The sequence below is a fragment of the Schistocerca gregaria genome, chromosome 6, assembly GCF_023897955.1.
Source record: "Schistocerca gregaria isolate iqSchGreg1 chromosome 6, iqSchGreg1.2, whole genome shotgun sequence".
In the NCBI taxonomy this organism is placed as follows: Eukaryota; Metazoa; Arthropoda; class Insecta; order Orthoptera; family Acrididae; genus Schistocerca; species Schistocerca gregaria.
In genome coordinates, this window is record NC_064925.1 from 210,896,735 (window position 1) to 210,918,229 (window position 21,495).

Below are 21,495 nucleotides of genomic sequence, written 5' to 3' on the forward strand. Positions count from 1 at the left end.
AGAGAGAGAGAGAGAGAGAGAGAGAGAGAGAGAGAGAGAGAGAGAGAGAGAGAGAGAGAGAACACTTGAAACACCTTACATCTATCTCACTTGTGCACTGTGATGAAATAAATCAGTGTGCTCTTAATGTTACTGCTTCAGAATTCATTAAGTGTATACAGACACCTTCCTCTTTTTTTTTTTGGGGGGGGGGGGGGGGTGGCTGTCTTGCTATTAGTTTTCAGGGCCTATGGATGATTATTGCACTCATGTGGGGCCACTAATGTATGGGCTCTGGTGTATCATTTTTATTTAATCATATATCTAAGGTAGTTATGTTTGGACTTGGTGTTGTGGTCATGCATATTACTAGATTTAATCACAGCTTTCTAGGAAACAAAAAAGTGTAATTAATTTAACGTACAAGGATTAGATGCTGAAGTATCTCTGCTGAATGAAAACTTCAAAGCAAGAATCTTTACAGCCCATTTGACGTATAATCCTTAACCTTCTTTCTTATGGCAGCAGTACTCTGTTAAGGTGTACATCTGCAGCAAATCCCCATATTTCTATACAGACTGTCACATAATACATAGTTTTCAAATTGTGGGTGGGCATTATTTAGACAACTGGCTAAGATACAGGCCATTATTGAATTATCTACACACAGTGTTAATATTGTTAATCCACTTAAGTTTTGAGTCCAAATGGATGTAAGATTAAAATAAGAATATGTGAATAGTAGTACCAACTACCTATAAGTTGATGTAGTGTCGTAATGTTGAGGTGATGTTGTAGAGAGATTTGAATCATTCTTACAGTACAGACCTTTAAGCAAAGTTTCTCACTCCTTTGTACAGACATAAAGTTACACTATTACATCTAATAATTTTCCATCTGGATCTGGATGGTGGTGGTGATGAAGGAGGGAGAAGATCATGGGCACAGATTTGTGTTTGAAATGATTGTTTATGATGTAGAGAAGTATGGAATGACTTATGAGAAATAACCTACTTTTTATACAAGTGTGTAATTTTCACAGACATAATCCACAAAAACTTACCAATTTTTATTTCTTTCCTTTGCAGTTGGTGATACACAATGCAAGTTCCTTTGGTGAATACAAATGCATTGCTACAAATAATTTTGGTAGCCGGGAACAAAAAATTCGCCTAAAGCAAGGAAATAAGCCAGAAGTTCCAACATTTAGTATTAAGGAACATACTGATGATACCATTGTATTGGATATTACTGCACCAGACGCTGGGGATTTGAAGATACTTTCATACCGTGTTGAGTACATTCCAGTGCAGCAAGGAGCTTTGGCAAACTGGAATAATGCTAATGTTGTGGAATTGGAAGGTAATCATCAACTTGTATTCTTTCTTAACAAATGAGATAAACTCCAATTATATCTGTTATTGTTTAGGACTTTGCCTTTGGATAAAATGTCTTTTTTTATAATTGTACCAGAGAAGGAAAGTTGCTACTCACCATATAGCGGAGATGCTGAGTCGCGACAGGCACAATAAAAAGATTGACAAACTCATAGCTTTTGGCAATTAAGGCCTTTGTCAGCAGTAGACACACATACACACACTCGTGCAAGTGCAACTTTCACATACGTCTGCAGTCTCAGAGAGCTGAAACTACACTGTGTCTTTTCAGCTCTCTGAGACCGCAGACGTGTGTGCAAGTTGCATATGTGTGTGTGTGTGTGTGTGTGTGTGTGTGTGTGTGTGTGTGTGTGTGTGTGTGTGTGTCTACTGCTGACAAAGGCCTTAATGGGCGAAAGCTATGAGTGTGTGAATCTTTTTATTGTGCCTTTCGTGACTCAGCATTTCTGCTATATGGTGAGTAGCAACGTTTCTTCTCTGTTATTGTTACATTCCATCCTGGATTTTCCAATGTTCGATTATTTTATAATTATTATTATTAATTATCCACAATGAGGATTTAATTGCTCAATAGTCATCAATGAAATCTCAACAATGTCTTTCTTACTTCTTACCATACATGACTGATTGCAGACACAGAGAATAGTGTCAACATAAAAAAATGCCATAAACATTTTACAAAATCAGAAATACATGCAAATTGTGATCTTCTGAACTTTCTCAGCAAAACATATTTTGTAGCTGCCCATTTGCTTATTACTATCATTAAGTATCCAGTGAATTTTCCCATTCCTCAAGCCCTCCCAGAGCACATGCTTCACTACCATGGGGCACCAGCCTTTGCAGTACTACTTCCTCTTCTGTGCTGAAAACCTACACTTCGACTATCTCTTACTTCCTCTGACTTTCTGTCAGGTGGTCCTTTTGCAGCAGATGCTGCTTAGACTTGGTTCATCATTTTGGTCTTGATTTCCATTTTCACTCCCAGTGCTATCTTCACCTTCCATTAACAATTAAAGGGACCCCTTAGGGGTTTGGCCTGCCATCTTTTCCAAATTTTACAGACATGCGTGTCATACAGGAAGGTCGCCCACTGTGATGTATGCTCCACCTCTGTGCCCTTCTACTCCAGCACCCTTGCTTTGTGTTGTCGTAGTATGCCCAAAACCCACCATGGTAGCCACCCCATGATGGTAGGGAGGAGGGGTGGAGTCAGCAAGTACCTGCATATATATAGTCCCCTGGCCACACAGGGATCGCAATGTTGGTGCGTGCGCTGCACACTCTGCATGTACCCCCATCAATTATGTGCCCATTACTGGGCATGGGGACTCCCAGCAATGGATTACTGGACAGGTAACCATTGCTGAGGATGGGTGACACCCATGGGGAGAGCCCCCACTTGGAGTTGGTAGTTGGTGGTACCATGGCAGATAGTTCGTACATGAAGCAACTTAAACTTTCTCCCAATGGTGGTCTCATGTCCTCTTTGAATGGAAAGTCCTTTTATGATGCAACCAAACATAATCCCAACACTTTCCCTTCCATGGCCATACTGTGGGAGAAACAGAAGACTAGATGACAAGGAGCAAAGCACTTCACCTAATGCCTGGCCCATACCAGGACTGATGGAAACACTCAATTGGCCACAAAGCCATCCGTTTTTGTCTGACACATTGAAGACAAATATAGGGAAGCTGCAGCCGTCTCTAAGATGAAGAGCAATTAAGCAATTCCCTCCTGATTACAACGTCATCTGTGACATTCACAGGTGCTGCTCTCTTGTGAAAAGTTGTGTGATATTCCTGTGACTGTCACTCCCCACAAGAGTCTCAATACAGTCCAGGGCATCATCTTTACCATGATTTTCGTTTACAATTTGACGATGCACTGCATGCCAACTTGGAGTGATGGGGTGTGCACTTCATCCATTGTGTCCATAGGGGACCAAGAGAAAACAAAGTTGCTACCACGGCCTTCATCTTGGCTTTTGAGGGTGATACTCATACATTGCATGAGAAGGTCAAAGTGTGAATCTATCAGTGTGATGTGGAACCCTATGTTTCTCCTCTTGTGAGATGCTTCAAGTGTATGAAGTTCAGACATAAGTTTTCTCATTGCACAGCTACCCCTGTCTGCAGAGATTGTGAACATACATTGCACATAAACATTCTCTATATCCCTCCCTCCCTCTATGTAAACTGTGGTGAGCTCCTTTCTCCCTACTCTCCAGATTGCTCTGTTTTTAAGCATGAGAAGGAAATTCAGGTGTATTAGACCTTGGACAACCTCACACATCAAGAGCCCAGAAAAATTATGAGCATCTGAACCCCATACAAATGGCACAGTCTTACATTACCACCACTACATCATCGCTTTCTGTGTCAGTGCTGCTTTCCTCTGGTACACCTCAGAGCCAGCACTAATGCCTGCCCCCAGATGGTTGCTGGCTCTTCTGTTACTCCCACAGCACTCACTCCAAGAGCATTGGCTCCCCACCTGTCAGAGAGATCGGTCACCATCCCCCACCCGGACGTACCTCATCTTTCTCTGGTTTCTGTAGCTAGGAAGAGATCCAAAATCTATTCTTGGCTAGCCTTGACAGGCATCTAGGTTTAGAAGTGGTATAAGCCAATAGCTCAACAGTTAACATATGAACAGGCTTTGGACACACACATGCACGGTGCAGGGAACTCCACTCTCTGAGAAATGGCCGCATTGACTTCACTGCTGAATTGATGTCCATCAAACTAGCCCTTAGCCATATTCATTCTTGCACTGCAAGAGTCTCCTAATCTGTAGTGTCTCCCTTAGCAGCCTTCAGGCTATAGATCAGTGCTACTCTCCTCATTCACTGGTTACGGCTGTACGGAATCTTGTTTCACCTCCATCAAGCTGGACAGCCACACCTTTTCATTTGGAACTTTGGTCTTGTAGGAATTTTTGGGAATTAATGAACTGACTGGTTGGCCAAGCTGGCCAGGAAATGGGTATGGCATCAGCCGCTGCAAGTCTCGAACTCAGAATGGTCTGCCCTGATCTCCTGAAACAAACAAATGACAACTAAGGAGACCATGATAATGGATTTCCACTGTACTGTTTGAAGGACAATCTGCAGACACCATTATTGATTCTAGATCATGTTTTAAGTAAAGTTGTTTCTTTTATTACATACTGGTTATACACCTGTGCTACATAATCTCTTACATATTAACTAGTGCAACACATTTTTATTCTTAATAAAGACATAATACCATCACTTAAGACTCTTACTAATATACCTAGGCAAGAGTAGTAAGCGTTCAAGCAGATACGAGTTGACACAGATATGCCCTGAAGTTTCATGATTTATACTGTCCTCATGCCATGTCTTTTTACATGTTTTGATTTGTTACTAGCTATCACAAAAATTACTTTTGCAGCTTTAGCAAATATAAGGGGTGTGGCAAATAGAAGTGGCCCAGAAAACAGAGTTCCAGGCAACAAAGAAATACAGCACAGAAAAGGAAATACAGTACTAACCTGGCAACAGCAGATGTTGAAAGTGACCACCATTCATCTCTTGGCACCCTGGTCAGCAAATTGCTGAGGGCGAACTGAAGCCGGATTGCTGGAATTGTTGCAGTCTCATCTGAAATGTTCTGCTGCAGTTCTTGAAGACTAAGACACTTGTTGCAATGTTGAGAGTTCCCCACACAAATTAATCACCCACTAACAAATGAGGTGCACTGAGTGGTCAGCTAGGAGCATGATCAGACTGACCTCTGCTAGCAAATCTGTCAGGAATGAAGGTTATGTAAATGTGCTCCAAGGTTTGGTCAGCCCTATGGGCAGGAGAAACTGCTTCATCCTGTTGGAAGTAACTGTAGGTCTATTCCTCCTGTGTCATTGCTGCCACAAATTCACATCCAATCATATCCACTCATCTGGGCCACTTTTATTTGCCCCACCCATACTTTTCTACAGAAAAAAATCAAGCAATAAAGGAATTCCTTCTTTGAAAACCAGAAGATCCCATTTTCTATTTCTCTCATCCATTTGCTTTTCATTGTGCTCCATTCCTTTCCTTTCCTGTTTAATTAGGTACATGAATGGAAAAGGAGCAATACAATTCACACTTCACTATTATTCTGAGAAGCACATATAACTTGCCTAACAATACTGCTTTCTTACCTGAATAATATGGAGGAACAGTGTAGTAACAGTAAATTACCACGTTTTTGCCATTGTGTCTTGAAACAAGGCTAGTCAATACGATTGCACTATTACTTGTAGCCAGCATGATAAAACTCTGTGTGTACATTCTTCAATGATGCATACCTGTGGCTGAACTTTACTTACTATACTATTCAAAACCTTCTATTAATTGTGGTGTACAATGGTAGCAAACATAAAATGGTCATGGATGTCCACAGCCATAGGATTGGAGTCCCTGCTCAATTTGATACATACAAATATGAGTAACAGGTAAACCAGGCATAAGAGCGTTCAAAAATTTAATGCCCATACTGGCAGATATGATGTTTCATTAAGCAATCTGGTGTCAAAAGTACATTTTGAGTGTGTTAGAAGCTTTGAGGAGGTCACCGGATGTGACTGAGAATAAAATAATGTTAAATGTACTTCAGTCCTTTATTGTTCTTACAAATGTTACAATAAAAGTTGAAAATGAGCACCATTAACTTCATTGCACAGCTTGGGTCAACAAAGTTGGGTGTCCTGTGTTTGATGGAAAGTGTGCTGTGTGTTCTGTACGTGTGCAGCCACTGCAAGAATTCTCACAACTAATTCATCCTCTGAGTACACAGGACTTAAAGTAGAAGTTTACACTGCACATACTGGTTTTTCAAGGTCTGTCACAGTGACATCATTCTGTAATTGCACTCTCCTTCTGATACAATGGGATACCAAATCCAATAATTTTAGCGAGTGCTCTTGTAAAAGCTGTCTGTAAACTGGCCACCTGAATCAAGGAGGCAACAAGTAGGGCCCAAGTAAGTAGTTGCTCACACTACAGATCCAAATGTTTACTGAAAATTGTCTGTGATGGTTTCATGTAAGTGTTACACATGGGTTATCATCTGACTATATGTGAGAGTTATGATAATCGTGCAGGATTTCCTGTGTAAATTGAGTCTCATGGACCAATGTAAATTCTGGGATGTCACAATGCTTTGTTCCTCAGACCAACTTTGGTGTAATGATGTTTGAAGAAAGTACTTTTTGCTTACCCCCTTCTCAACTGATGTAATTAAGTTTCATGTGACCTTTATGCTGACTCACTATGCATTTACAACACCTGGTTGCTTAACAAACTATTTTTGTTGTTAGCTTGACTATAATATTTGTCACTTTGGGTATTGGACTTTTTGCAATGAAATAATGTTAACTAAAACAATTGTTATCAAAGAACACATGGAAATACTCCATAGTTCTACAGTTTTATAGATTATTATGGGCGAGCATCAGTTGTAACACAAACACACACACACACACACACACACACACACACACACACACACAAAATCACTTCATAAACCTATGTGTTTCTAGACTAGTGATTTTAGGTGTAATTTTCTCTTTGTATCAAACAATGAGGGGCAGTGGGCTGACACTGCATCAGTTGCCACTGCAGCATGCTAAGTATTCAGTTTGATTATTGTTACTAAAAGAAAAGACAAAATTGATAGGCAGAAATTACCATTATTGCAGAATCACTGTGTTTTTAGTAATATATTGTGAAATTATAATTTGGAATGCATGATATAGAGCAATCCGTTAGATTACATGTAGCATTGTTTGTGATAGTAGTCTTCAGCAGTATTTGATAAGTTATCAGTAGCAATAAACTAGCACAAAAATTCAAAAATTCTACTTTCTAGCTTAGTTACTATATCAACATTAGTTCTATCTGCCATGATGACACCGGGCAACAGTACTGAGTGCCACGGAGTGTGACATAAATATTCATGTTAAAACATAATCAGAATGTTGAGAGTGCACACAAATGTAAAAATAATACTACCCAGTGTTCCAGTACTGCATCACTAAGCAGTGGAATCCCAAAACTCCAAGCAAATTAATTACTTACAGAATAATAAATGGATCCTGCCAAAATGACATGCAATGATCTGAATACTGGCGATTAGCGACAGTTCATTCTGTGAGACATTGTTATCCACAGAATAATAGAAAACTGGATGATATATCCTGTGTCATAAGTCAAAGCCAACATTAAATATGTACTCACTGCAAAAATAAATATTTTAGACACAAAACAACCAAATTAAATGCCTTAGTTGTTAAGTATTAACTTTTTTTTCTGAATTGATATTTATTTGAACATCTTCTAAATCACTTTTTGTTCTTAGCTCCACCATACAAAATAGAGGGACTAATGCAGGATACAAAGTATACTGTAAGGTTGGCTGCCAGAAATGAAGCAGGTCTGAGCGACTACACCAAAGAGCATTCTGTAACAACAGTCTCCAGAAAAACTCTGCTTTCATCAAGTTCTGCACGAAGTATGCATTTAGTGCACATCTCCTCATATCTCCTGGTGCTTTGTCACTTTCTTTCCAGAGTTGGCATATTTATGAACATTTGTATTCAGCTGTGAACATTCCTCCAGGTGTTCATATGTGATATGTGAGAAAAAAATTCGAGTGTGGCACTATAATGTTGAAATAGGGAAGTAAGCTGGTAAAGATAAAGATGTTTCTGTACTGCAGAGTTTCACTGTTGAATAATATTTGATGATTAACTCCTGAAACTCAATGATGGCAGTGTTTCAGTTTTTGTAGCTGTAATTGGTTTCACTAGTAAAAAACTCAGCTCTATATTTTAATTTCCTTAGGATTTAAATAATGATCTATCTCTTTCTCTTATTTACTTTAAAAAGGCAGCTAAAATTGTGATGTTGGATAGTTCTAAAATGAAAATTAAAATTGTGAAGTTATGGTATAACACTGACCACTGCAGCAAATAAAAGACTGCACTAAAATCAAGAATTTTTCATAGATTTACACTCTTATGGGAAAAAATCACACATTTTTCTCCTAGTGTGACTTCATTTTTAAATTTTTTTCTTTAATTTTGCAAGTTGTGCCCTTGATTGAGGTTCTGTACTCAATTATTTTATTGACATCAGCTCGCTATAAAGATGAAAGCGGAAATGCACTTCATTTCATCTTGTGTCTTGCTTTAGCTACAGTTTAACATGTGCCAAATGCAAATAATTTGTTGAAGAAAGAAATTTATGATGTTATTTGAAAAAAAATTAAATGAGAGGGACTAACACTTCTTCATTTATTTTGTACCATAAAATTTTGTCTGTAAAAATTAATTAAAGAAGAAATTATTTACCAAAGGTACTGCTTGTAAGTAAACTCATATTTAAATTAGACATTCAAATACATTTTATTTGTCTATAAAATTTAGTTTTTGATTCTGAAGTTTTGATTGATGATATCTTTAAGTATTTGTGCTGTGATTAGACAAGATATACATTATTATTCACTGTAAATGTCTGTAACATTTCAGTTTTCTTATATTATGAAACTTACCTTGTTGTATCCAGAGAAGCAGAAATAGTTCTCTGAGCTAGGGGGAATATTTTCCATTCTTTTAATAAGTTAAGTCTCTGAATTTATTTATAATCTGATTCATACTCCCAAAGGGAACTTACACTGTGGCACTCCCAGAGTTAATTCATATTTACAAGATTTGAAGATCAGAGATCAGACATCAATTTCCTAAAGCACTAAAACACACTTCACAAGAAAAACTGAAAAAAAGTCATGGCACCTTTAAAGATTAGAAGATTCCAGAATGCGTTAAGTACTAAAAACTTATACTTAATTAACAAATTTGTCTGTAACTCAATATGCTGCAAAACAGATTGTAATCAACATATTGCTGGTTCAAATCTCGGTAGCCCCAAACTTTGCTTTTACTTCTTAAAAATTCCATACCTATTAACAAAGGGAAATGATAATTAACAAATACTGAATCATAAATTTCAATAAAAAGCAGCATTTTTTCCTTTTTAATTATCATTTGCATGAAAATGTGAGCATTCATAATAAATTAAAATCTGGCACAAAAATGAGAAATATCACTTTTTTTTAATTTCTAAGGGATGAACAGTGTTATTATTGTATACATTTATTTCATTTAAAAAGAAAGCAGATCTGTATCAAATTTTAGTTTATTTTCATATGATTAGTAATTAAAAAGATATGACAAGTAATTAATAGAAAAATGTTACTTTATTAAAAATTTGTAATTCAATATTTGTTTATTAACATTTCTATATGATAACAAATATGAAATTGTAAAGCAGTAGAAAAGTATGATAATAATAGGAAGATAGTGGCTTCATGATTAAAATCCAACTATGCATTGTGCTTTCTTTTGCTACTGAAGAATTCGTTAACACATTACAAGTATTTTGTATTTAACAGCACTCAGAAATCTTCTAATCTTGAAAGGTAATTTTGTGAGCTTTTTTTATTGGAATTGTGCCATACGTCTTTAGGAAACTGACATCCAGGCACTGAACCTCAACTCATATAAGTATGAACAAAACTGGAGAATCTCCTATTGTCAGACCATGTGAAACTAGTTTAACTATATAAGCACAGGGAAAGTTATGTAGATATTAAGAAATGTTGAATGTGTTCCTGTGCATATGCTTGCATATACTATCTGCTTTGATGTATATTTTAAATGAGTGAAATGATATACCTGATTCAACAGGTGAGCTAGAGGCAAATGGATGTACATTAAAATTTCTGCAGTTTACAGTGTCCATGTTTGTTCTGATCAGAAATTTTATGTGTGAGTAATGCCATATGGAAAACAAATATATCATCTTGTGTGTTACACTTAACACACCAAAAGGGCACTAAAAGATAGTTTCAGTTTGTCTCACATTTTATGGAAAAATAACATTGATGTTGCAGTGATTGCCTATTATTATTGTTAAATGGTGTATATAGATTATATATAAATGAATATAATACTTAATTTATTATCAAGTCAGAGTCAACTGTCTGCTGCATTTACATGACAAAAAGCATCCACTCAGTATTTGTTGTTTAGTTAACAACTGTTTTCCATAATACAAAAAGAAAGGATGATGTCAGAAATTAAACAGTCTTTATGCTATTGTACTATCTGTGATCATAGAGAAATGAAGTAAATACTAAAAAAAGTTCTAAATTACAATACATTAATTTATTCACAAATCTGAAAAGATGGTAAATTTTGAAACAGATAAGCATCTTCTCTCACAAAACACATTTAGCATTTATATTTTCTGTGTCTGGAAATAATAAAGATACAGCCAGTTATCTCTCTGAAGAAAATAACAAACAGCAAGTTTTATATCAGGTTGTGTTTTTTTTTCTGAAATCTGTTTTCGTCAGTACTGTTTTACTTGTGTGTAAATCAATAGCATTTAAAAGTAATGCCGTATATTCACAGCATTTTTGAGCATTTCATCGACTTCATAAACTTTATATGTTCACAGTTCTTCCAAAAAATTTAATTTTAAGAACATATAATGTTATATATAAACTGGTATTCTGGTATTCATAGAACTGAAATATGTACTAATGTTCTCTATATCACAGGGAAGTGTAAAAATTCCTAGATGACAGGTTGTGCAATTGCTCACAATTTTCAACACATTGCTTTATTCAGTCAAAAAGTTCTAAGTATTTATAACTGTCTTAAGTAATCTTAAAAAGTATGTAGCAAACAGTATAACAAAAATCTGAGGAATTATTTCTTCCATGATCATTCCATTACTGTTGAATTTGTAAAATATATAAGAATAACTCTTTATTTTTTAACTGTAAATATTGTAAAAATCTGCAGTCCTTCTTTGCCTTATTGTTTAATGTCCATTTATGAATAAATATGTTTGGATAATAGCATGTGACTGATTATTCTAATATTATAACCCCCCCACCAATTGCTTTCCAAGTATGCTGTAAACTCTGTTGTTAATCATAAGCACTTTCTTTAATTTTATCATGTGAATGATAAATGGTTGGACATGTGGCCACAAAATCAGTATAAAAACATAAAACCTGAATCTTTTCCACAACTTCCTATAATTATTTTTATTATTATTGTGTGCCAACCAATGAAATAATGAACAAATATCTTGCTGCAACTTTCTCAAATTACATCCAATTTTGTGGAATTATTTATTTGAAATATGATATTTGAAGAAGATCCCCATTAAACTGGCTTTAAACTTCACAATAACTAAAGAAAATAGTCTTCCATCATTATCTTGATGCCAATGACTTTAAGTGTCCAATAACAATGTTATTTATTCAACACTTTCTGAAAAACTTGCCATCTTGTATGTCTAAAGCAAGTCTATAAGATCCAACTGATTGAAGATCTTTTACATAAAGTCTGAACCATGCTCATTTTTAACACTTGTCTGTCTGATGTATGGAAGGAGACTGCATACATGAATTTTCATATTTCCCTTGTCCAATCACACAGTCATTCACCAAGCGTTAAGTTTTGAAGACCTGACTTACTGTCTAGATTATCTCCCTCTAACTACTCTGTCACATCCAGACACCTTCTTGTGATCTGTCAGTCCCAGGAGAACTACTCCCTGCAAGAATCTTACGTCTCTCTGTACCATACCAGATGGAACAAGTGAGTAGAAATAGCTGATACAAAGTTATAGGGGCAATCAAGTTTGCACTGCAATACACTTTCACAGCCTCGAGGGAAAAATTGCTGTGCTCTATGCACTGGCAATGTTAAACGTATTTCAGCTGCCATATGACAGACTGTCTATATGTACTGAAAAATTTCTTCTCCCACTGTAAAACATTTTTAAATACCTGTATTGTAGTTTTATTGGCAATGATGCTTAATTTTGCTTAATTTGTTGCTCCTGTATCTACATCCATTTGCATCCTCGACCCTGGCCAATAGTTGCACCAGTGGTTGATATGGTAGGTCACAAAATGAAAGTCTATAGCAGATTACAACTGTGTGCCACACCGGGACTTGAATCCATTCAGTAAGAGCATTTGCTGTGGAAGGCGTGATTTCAAGTAAGTTCTAGTCCTTGTCTGATACACAATTTTCTGCTCCAAAGTGGAAAAATTCATTCTGAAAAAAGCCCTTTCTTCCCGGAGAGTTTGTCAGTTTGATAAGGCATGCAGGAGAGTTTCTGTGAAATTTGGAAAGTACTGACAGAAGTGAAGCTGTGAAGATTGGTCATGAGTCATGCCTGCATTGCTCAGTTGGTAACAGTATTTTCAATGAAAGCAAGATTTCAGGTTTGAGTCACAGTTGAGTATACTGCTTTCACTCACCAGAGAGTTTCAAAATGATGCATACACTGCAGCAGAGTGAAGGACTCACTCTGTGTCCCAGAATATTGGGACACATATTATTTATTATTTATTACCCATTTGATATTACAAGGGCAATCAATGACAGCAGATGTACACCATGGACATACATCTATAATACATCAACACTAGAACTACCAGAACATATTGTATACCTAAAACTGCCAATTCAAAAGTGGAATTTATCTTTATCAAGTTAAAATACGAATAATTAAATAATTTTTCTCGAATTTAATATTTTTTTTCCATTTATTACAAACAAGAATGAATTTTTACACACATTTTATCTAATTAACAAACACAGTTTTTATTGCAAATTGTTGTAGTAAAGAATCTGACATATTTATTGTGTATTCATTATTGTAAAACTAATTACTGTAATATTTTTTGTAGTTCACTTATGGTCACAAAATCTGTTTGCCAAATCCACAGACTGCAACGTATTGGTAAAATACTGCCAGATGTTTTCTTCAGTTTATTTGCACTCACTGATGTGAATTACACATCTTTAGCGGCAGGAACTACATACCACATCCTTAGTTATGTCCTTTGAACAAGAACCACACACTTGCCATTTGCACTTTTTACAGATGTAACTTGTCTTATTCCTACACTTCTTCATTTGGCATTGTCTCCTCATTTTATTTCCTTCCGCAGAGTTTCCAGATTCAGCCTCTGTTTATGCTAAGTTAGTTTTCAAGTCCATGTACCCCATATGAAGCTCCCCTGCTAGCTTCAGGATATACTTTTTATGAGTGATCTTCATCCCTGTTACTTTCTTGAAAATGATCCATGAATTGATAGCTGCCAAGTCAAGAATATTATAAAATACATGAACTGGCCATCTACGAGTACCAGCTTGAATAATGTATTTTCTTGCAATTTTATCCACGAAATCAACAGCATATTTTGTATTGTTGTAGAAATCTATTGCTTATGACATTTTTTCAGATCAGTTTAAAGTTCAACTTCTGAATGCAAAGTGCTATACAAAAGCACATTCTTGTTTCATATGCCTTGATATACAATAAGAGTGCCACTGGAATGTTTGAGGAGATCTGAGTCAAGAGTTCTGAGTCGTAAATATTAGCCTTCATTGCCTTCACAGCATTAAGTATTCCTCTTCTTGATCATCTAATTGTTCCAAAAGGCTCTATCAACTTCATTACTACACTTTCAGGATGAGTCTGGTAACATGATCTGTGGTAGTCTTTTCCTAAATAGGGGAACCTTGAGTCAATGTTGACAAGAAGCCAAAATTTTATACCAAATTTGTCTGGTTTGTTTGACATGTACCATAAGAATTGACACCTTGTTTTGCTTGGAAAAAGCTATTCATCATCAGTCAGGTTTTCACCAGGAATATAAGTCGAATAGGAATTTTCAATAAATTTGCTCCAAACTTTTGATACTAAAGCGAATTTATCTGTCTTCAAACAATCTGATCTTTAGTTTCTAATGCCAAAGCACAAAAATCTTAGAATTTCTTGAAAGCAGTTTCTCCCTACAGTATCACTGAAGATAGTTGGGCCCCACTTTTTAGACCAGGGTTCATCAACTTTAGTACGATTGTCTCCAAGAACACCATGAGCACAAAATAAAGCAATAAGAGCCTCAAGTTTCTCCAAACTTACAGTCCACAATTAATTTCATAGAACACATTTTTCTGTCATGATGTTACGACTTGCCAATCTCCCAGATGTGGTCTTTCCAAACTCTGCTACAGTCCACCCTGTAATGCCATCAGTACCCAGCAACATATTTTGTGGTCCTGGGAGGCATATGTTGATCTGTCCCTTCTGATATCTTCTCTTATGTGATAAATTTCTGCTGCTGTAATGTTTGTTGTTGTTGTCGTTTTTAGTCATGAGGCTCATTTGATGCAGCTCTCCATGCTATTCTATCCTGTGCAAGCTTCTTAATCTCCCCGTACTTACTGCAACCTACATCCTTCTGAATCTGCTTAGTGTATTCATCTCTTGGTCTCCCTCTACGATTTTTACCTTCCACGCTGCCCTCCAATGCTAAATTTGTGATCCCTTGATGCCTCAGAATGTGTCCTAGCAACCGGTCCCTTCTTCTTCTCAAGTTGTGCCACAAACTCCTCTTCTCCCCAATTCTATTCAATACCTCCTCATTAGTTATGTGATCTACCCATCTAATCTTCAGCATTCTTCTGTAGCACCACATTTCAAAAGCTTCTATTCTGTTCTTGTCCAAACTATTTATTGTCTATGTTTCACTTCCATACATGGCTACACTCCATACAAATACTTTCAGAAACGACTTCCTGACACTTAAATCTATACTTGATGTTAACAAATTTCTCTTCTTCAGAAATGCTTTCCTTACTATTGCCAGTCTACATTTTATATCCTCTCTACTTCGACAATCAACAGTTATTTTGCTCCCCAAATAGCAAAACTCCTTTGCTACTTTAAGTGTCTCATTTTCTAATCTAATTCCCTCAGCATCGCCTGACTTAATTCAACTATATTCCATTATCCTCGTTTTCCTTTTGTTGATGTTCATCTTATATCCTCCTTTCAAGACACTGTCCATTCCGTACAACTGCTCTTCCAAGTCCTTTGCAGTCTCTGACAGAACTACAATGTCATCAGCGAACCTCAAAGTTTTTATTTCTTCTCCATGGACTTTAATACCTACTCTGAATTTTTCTATTGTTTCCTTTACTGCTTGCTCAATATGCAGATTGAATAACACCGGGAACAGGCTACAACCCTGTACCACTCTCTTCCCAACCACTGCTTCCCTTTCATGCCCCTCGACTCTTCTAACAGCCATTTGGTTTCTGTACAAATTGTAAATAGCCTTTCGCTCCTTGTATTTTACCCCTGCCACCTTTAGAATTTGAATGAGAGTATTCCATTCAACATTGTCACAAGCTTTCTCTAAGTCTACAAATTCTAGAAATGTAGGTTTGCCTTTCCTTAATCTATTTTCTAGGATAAATCGTAGAGTCAGTATTGCCTCACATGTTCCAACATTTCTGCGGAATCCAAACTGATCTTCGCCAATGTCGGCTTCTATCAGTTTTTCCATTTGTCTGTAAGGAATTCGCGTTAGTATTTTGAAGCTGTGACTTATTAAACTGATAGTTTGGTAATTTTCACATCTGTCAACACCTGCTTTCTTTGGGATTGGAATTATTATATTCTTCTTGAAGTCTGAGCTTTTGATATTCATACAAGTGGCTCTCTTTTCTCTAAAGGTCTCTTTAATTTTCCTGTAGGCAGTATCTATCTTACCCCTAGTGAGATAAGCCTCTACATCCTTACATTTGTATGCTAGCCATCCCTGCTTAGCCATTTTGCACTTACTGTCGATCTCATTTTTGAAACGTTTGTATTCCCTTTGGCCTGCTTCATTTACTGCATTTTTATACTTTCTCCTTTCATCAATTAAATTCAATATTTCTTCTGTTATCCAAGGATTTCTACTAGCCCTCGTCTTTTTACCTACTTGATCCTCTGCTGCCTTCACTACTTCACTACTTCATCCCTCAGAGCTACCCATTCCGCTGTAATAGAACAATAGAAAAATTCAAGTTGTAAGTGTCTATTCAGAGTAATTGTCATCTAAATCCTGAATTTGACATGAAAGTTGAATTTTGAAATGTAAATAATGCATTTCATAATTATTATTAACCTGGCTGAACAACTACATTTTCAGCATAATCTGAATCACTGCTTCCAGAGTGATCATTTGGATGACAGTAATCTTCATCCACATCTTCTCTTAAGTCTTCTGCATCTAGGTCACATTCTGCTCCAGACTTATCATCTGGAATATCATATAAGAAAGCGAACAATTCTGCATCAGTAAGCGACGGAGATCTACAAGCCATGATTACTATGTTGCTACAAGCTAATGAATGACAACATGCCTGGAGATGTAAAGACAAGCAATGGACATAAGTAAATTAACAGAGTTTCATTATTGTGTATATTATTGTTGTTTAGAGACTGATTGTTAACAGATTTAATCTCAACCAGAGGAAACAGTACATGTTGTAAGACATTTTGATACAATAATCAATACAGCAGACAAAATCACCGCTGTTGGGGTTCTAGGTATACTTGTTAACAACATCCTAACCATTTTTCCAAAAATAAATATATTTAGTATGAGTGGTTCTGACCTTTATTCTGGAAAAGCCACTGAACCTCATTGCAATACAACAAAAACTTTCTAAAGTTAGTATATAAATGAGATGGCATCTGTATGTATATTCTCATATAATTATTTTGTTGCTGATGCTGATGGAAGAAATCCTATGACTGCTTTGTGTCAGTACTCTCTCAATAATATACCCCATGACAATGTATTTTGAGATTCGCCACTTATTTTAGCATTTCCTTCATAAATACACTCCTGGAAATGGAAAAAAGAACACATTGACACTGGTGTGTCAGACCCACCATACTTGCTCCAGACACTGCGAGAGGGCTGTACAAGCAATGATCACACGCACGGCACAGCGGACACACCAGGAACCGCGGTGTTGGCCGTCGAATGGCGCTAGATGCGCAGCACTTGTGCACCGCCGCCGACAGTATCAACCAGTTTGCCGTGGCATACACAGCTCCATCACAGTCTTTAACACTGGTAGCATGCCGCGACAGCGTGGACGTGAACCGTATGTGCAGTTGACGGACTTTGAGCGAGGGCGTGTAGTGGGCATGCGGGAGGCCGGGTGGACGTACCGCCGAATTGCTCAACACGTGGGGTGTGAGGTCTCCACAGTACATCGATGTTGTCGCCAGTGGTCGGCGGAAGGTGCACGTGCCCGTCGACCTGGGACTGGACCGCAGCGACGCACGGATGCACGCCAAGACCGTAGGATCCTACGCAGTGCCGTAGGGGACCGCACCGCCACTTCCCAGCAAATTAGGGACACTGTTGCTCCTGGGGTATCGGCGAGGACCATTCTCAACCTTCTCCATGAAGCTGGGCTACGGTCCCGCACACCGTTAGGCCGTCTTCGGCTCACGCCCCAACATCGTGCAGCCCGCCTCCAGTGGTGTCGCGACAGGCGTGAATGGAGGGACGAATGGAGACGTGTCATCTTCAGCGATGAGAGTCGCTTCTGCCTTGGTGCCAATGATGGTCGTATGCGTGTTTGGCGCCGTGCAGGTGAGCGCCACAATCAGGACTGCATATGACCGAGGCACACAGGGCCAACACCTGTCGTCATGGTGTGGGGAGCCATCTCCTACACTGGCCGTACACCTCTGGTGATCGTCGAGGGGACACTGAATAGTGCACGGTACATCCAAACCGTCATCGAACCCATCGTTCTACCATTCCTAGACCGGCAAGGGAACTTGCTGTTCCATCAGGACAATGCACGTCCGCATGTATCCCGTGCCACCCAACGTGCTCTAGAAGGTGTAAGTCAACTACCCTGGCCAGCAAGATCTCCGGATCTGTCCCCCATTGAGCATGTTTGGGACTGGATGAAGCGTCGTCTCACGCGGTCTGCACGTCCAGCACGAACGCTGGTCCAACTGAGGCGCCAGGTGGAAATGGCATGGCAAGCCGTTCCACAGGACTACATCCAGCATCTCTACGATCGTCTCCATGGGAGAATAGCATCCTGCATTGCTGCGAAAGGTGGATATACATTGTACTAGTGCCGACATTGTTCATGCTCTGTTGCCTGTGTCTATGTGCCTGTGGTTCTGTCAGTGTGATCATGTGATGTATCTGACCCCAGGAATGTGTCAATAAAGTTTCCCCTTCCTGGGACAATGAATTCACGGTGTTCTTATTTCAATTTCCAGGAGTGTATGTCAGCGCACCTCTCTTTGCATCCTTTCAGCTTCACAACTCCTCAGAGTGGACCAATTACATTTGCCTTTCTTTGTTTATTTGAAAACAGCTGAAAATGAGACAACTGCAGAGATAAAACTACTCAAAGGATCACCTAATCAATAATAAAAAAAATTTGACAAAAAAAAAGGATGAAAAAATTACATGAAACCATGAGACAGAAAGAGTTATTTCACAGTCTTGGAAGGTGTGATATATTACAATATATGTATGCATGTTAATAAATACAAGTACTGGTTATGTAATAATTAGCAGCAGAAACTGACATGGTTGAAAAAATATGATGACAGAAGCAAAAACTTCGGTCCACACACTAGACACCGGCTAGATAGTTGTGAATGTGTATTTACTAACTACAACTGACTTCAGTGTAACAAATGTTCTAGTTAGTCAAAACATTTTTGAAATGTGACCTTTTGATTAAGTTCTCATCTAACAGGATTCAAATTTAAGCAATGGCCTACCTTAACAAGAGACACACTATTGTTTCAGCATGTTAGATGTCACAATTTACAGAACATTCATACGTGATAAAACAGATTGTTCCACACATTGTACTAGGACTTGGATACAATACTGCACATGTCTCAACGGTGAATTACAAATTCTTTGAAACATCCTTGTGAAATTCTGTAAATCCACAACCACAGGAGATTAGTGAAACATGAGCCCAATTAAGTGCACACTTAATCAAAACATTTACATTTCAAACATATTTGTACTGTCTAGTACATCATACTGAATTCAGTGACCATTCGTAATCACACAATTGAAATTATTTTGCCAATGAATTGTTTGCACATTCATGTTCATGAGAACGTTCTTGTTACTGTACTCTCCAGTCACATTATTGTGACCACCTGTCAAAAACCTGAATAACAACCATTTTCAGTGCATGCCACTGTGAAAAGTGCAGGATGAGAGTTACTTCCAACTGTATCAGTTTTCACTATTAATCATGGGACTCCCAAGGAGACTATTGCAGCTACAGTGCTGGTTGCCTTTTTTTCTCTGGCCTTGTCCCATGCTCACAGGGTGAGCATGTTAATCTGTATTTGGCGATGTTAGTGGCCTGATGCACTTCCTATCACCTTCCCCCCCCCCCCCCCCCGCCCCCTCCCCCCAGATGGAATCTGTGTGCCCCATCACCCTGTGTGAAAGTTTTTTAAATGTTTGTGAGTCATGTAACTGAGATGGAACATGGGTAGCAACCTAGTATTCACCTAATTGGATTTGCGAAACTGTCTAAAAAACACTTCTAGGCTGGCTGCACACCGGCCATCACTGTTAATCCACTGGATAGCTACGATCTGGGGCTGGCACACACCTCACTGAATCCCATATAGGGAGTTCTAATGGGTACAGCTATCTGATTGGATCTGACATGAAGATCTATTGCACTTTTGAAGTTCCGCTTCATTTCAAGACAATAGAAATTTACATGACCTGAATATGCAAATCACAATGTCATGCAGGAATTCCAGTTTGATGGGGGCCTCTCATGACAACTATGGTGATGTTTCCAGGACTGCCACAGCCAGTGCAGGTACTGGAGTGGACACCTAACCTATAACTGTTGCATTTTAGTGGCTGCACAGAATTAAGTGTTATTCCTGTTTACAATGAATGCTTCAGCTGAGGTTGATATTTATCTGACTTTGGTAGCTACCTACATGGCTCTAAAAGTTTCTTCTCTTCTTTAAACCAAGTTTCTACATTTGCACTGGTTTCAATCCGTTAATTTTTTAAAATCATTTCCACATAAACATTTGTAACTTAGCTCAATACTGTGTCAGCTTCAATAAAGAAATATCATATGTAAGAACTGTCAGAGTAATTTTCCTCTGTAAACCGCAACAGCAAATGTGATAGTCACCTTGCATAACAATATATCTGAACAATAATGACAATTATGCTTACAGATGAACTATGTGAGATGACACTCCAGTCTGCTTCAGATGCCTCAGAGGAGTTCATCATTGATTAGAAGTTGATCGAGCTTTTTTCTGAAGCTCCAGAAGTATGTCAATACGATTAGACACAAAAGCTAATTATATTGCATCACATCCGCACTCTTAACATTTCAGAAGAATGTCAAAAGTGACTGGGGTTTAATGAAAATAGAATAGAATCCAGGGATTGTCACAAATCCTTGAGCAGTCTGTTTAAAATTTGATACTGCTAAACAAATCATTCATATATTACCACAAAATGTTGAGCAACACAAGGGCAATTCTTCAGAATAGGAGGCATCGTAAACAAAAGTCCATTGTAATGTATTAGCATTACTTTAATGGTATTGGATTTATGTATGAAACTATAGTAGACAACAAAAACAACAGATTGGTTTCCTATGAGCACATGAATAAAATTTGCAGATTCTCCAGAGTATTTGTGTAGAAGAGTGCTTCTATAGATTTGTGTAGTGCAAACAGGGATAACATCACTTAAAATCTAACTGTTGCGTAACATTCTATGATCTTAAAATGTTGTAACTCAGCAAATAGTAGAGGTTCTGAATCACCAAAACCTTAAACACAAGAATGAGAGCTGTAGAGCACACATAAACACATACATATGCACACACACACACACACACACACACATATATATATATATATATATATATATATATATCCTAATGGCGACCACAACAACAACAACAACAATATTTTGAAACTACTTGTTGGATAACATTCCTGTCATTTCCAACAGCACAGCTGAAGGTCAGCAAAGGTTGGTTGATGAATAAAATTAGCTGGTTCACTCTTTTATATTTACTCTGAATCAACTGTCTTCCAATGGTCATTAGGTTGTTATCGGCATATCAACCATCCAGCAAACATAAGCACAACATGAAT

The 21,495-nt window shown here is 37.8% G+C and overlaps 1 protein-coding gene across 2 annotated transcripts in view; it reads left to right on the forward strand.

Moving 5' to 3' along the window:
- Positions 1-11,318, forward strand: part of LOC126278009 (neural cell adhesion molecule 1-B-like) — a 1,138,606-nt gene extending 1,127,288 nt beyond the window's left edge. For both annotated transcript variants that reach the window (XM_049977712.1, XM_049977711.1), the window contains exons 7-8: positions 1,068-1,341; positions 7,748-11,318. In XM_049977712.1, the coding sequence (XP_049833669.1) occupies positions 1,068-1,341; positions 7,748-7,995 (522 nt within the window). In that variant the 3' untranslated portion in view covers positions 7,996-11,318. The remainder of the gene's footprint in view (positions 1-1,067; positions 1,342-7,747) is intronic.
- The last annotated feature ends 10,177 nt before the right edge of the window (positions 11,319-21,495 follow it).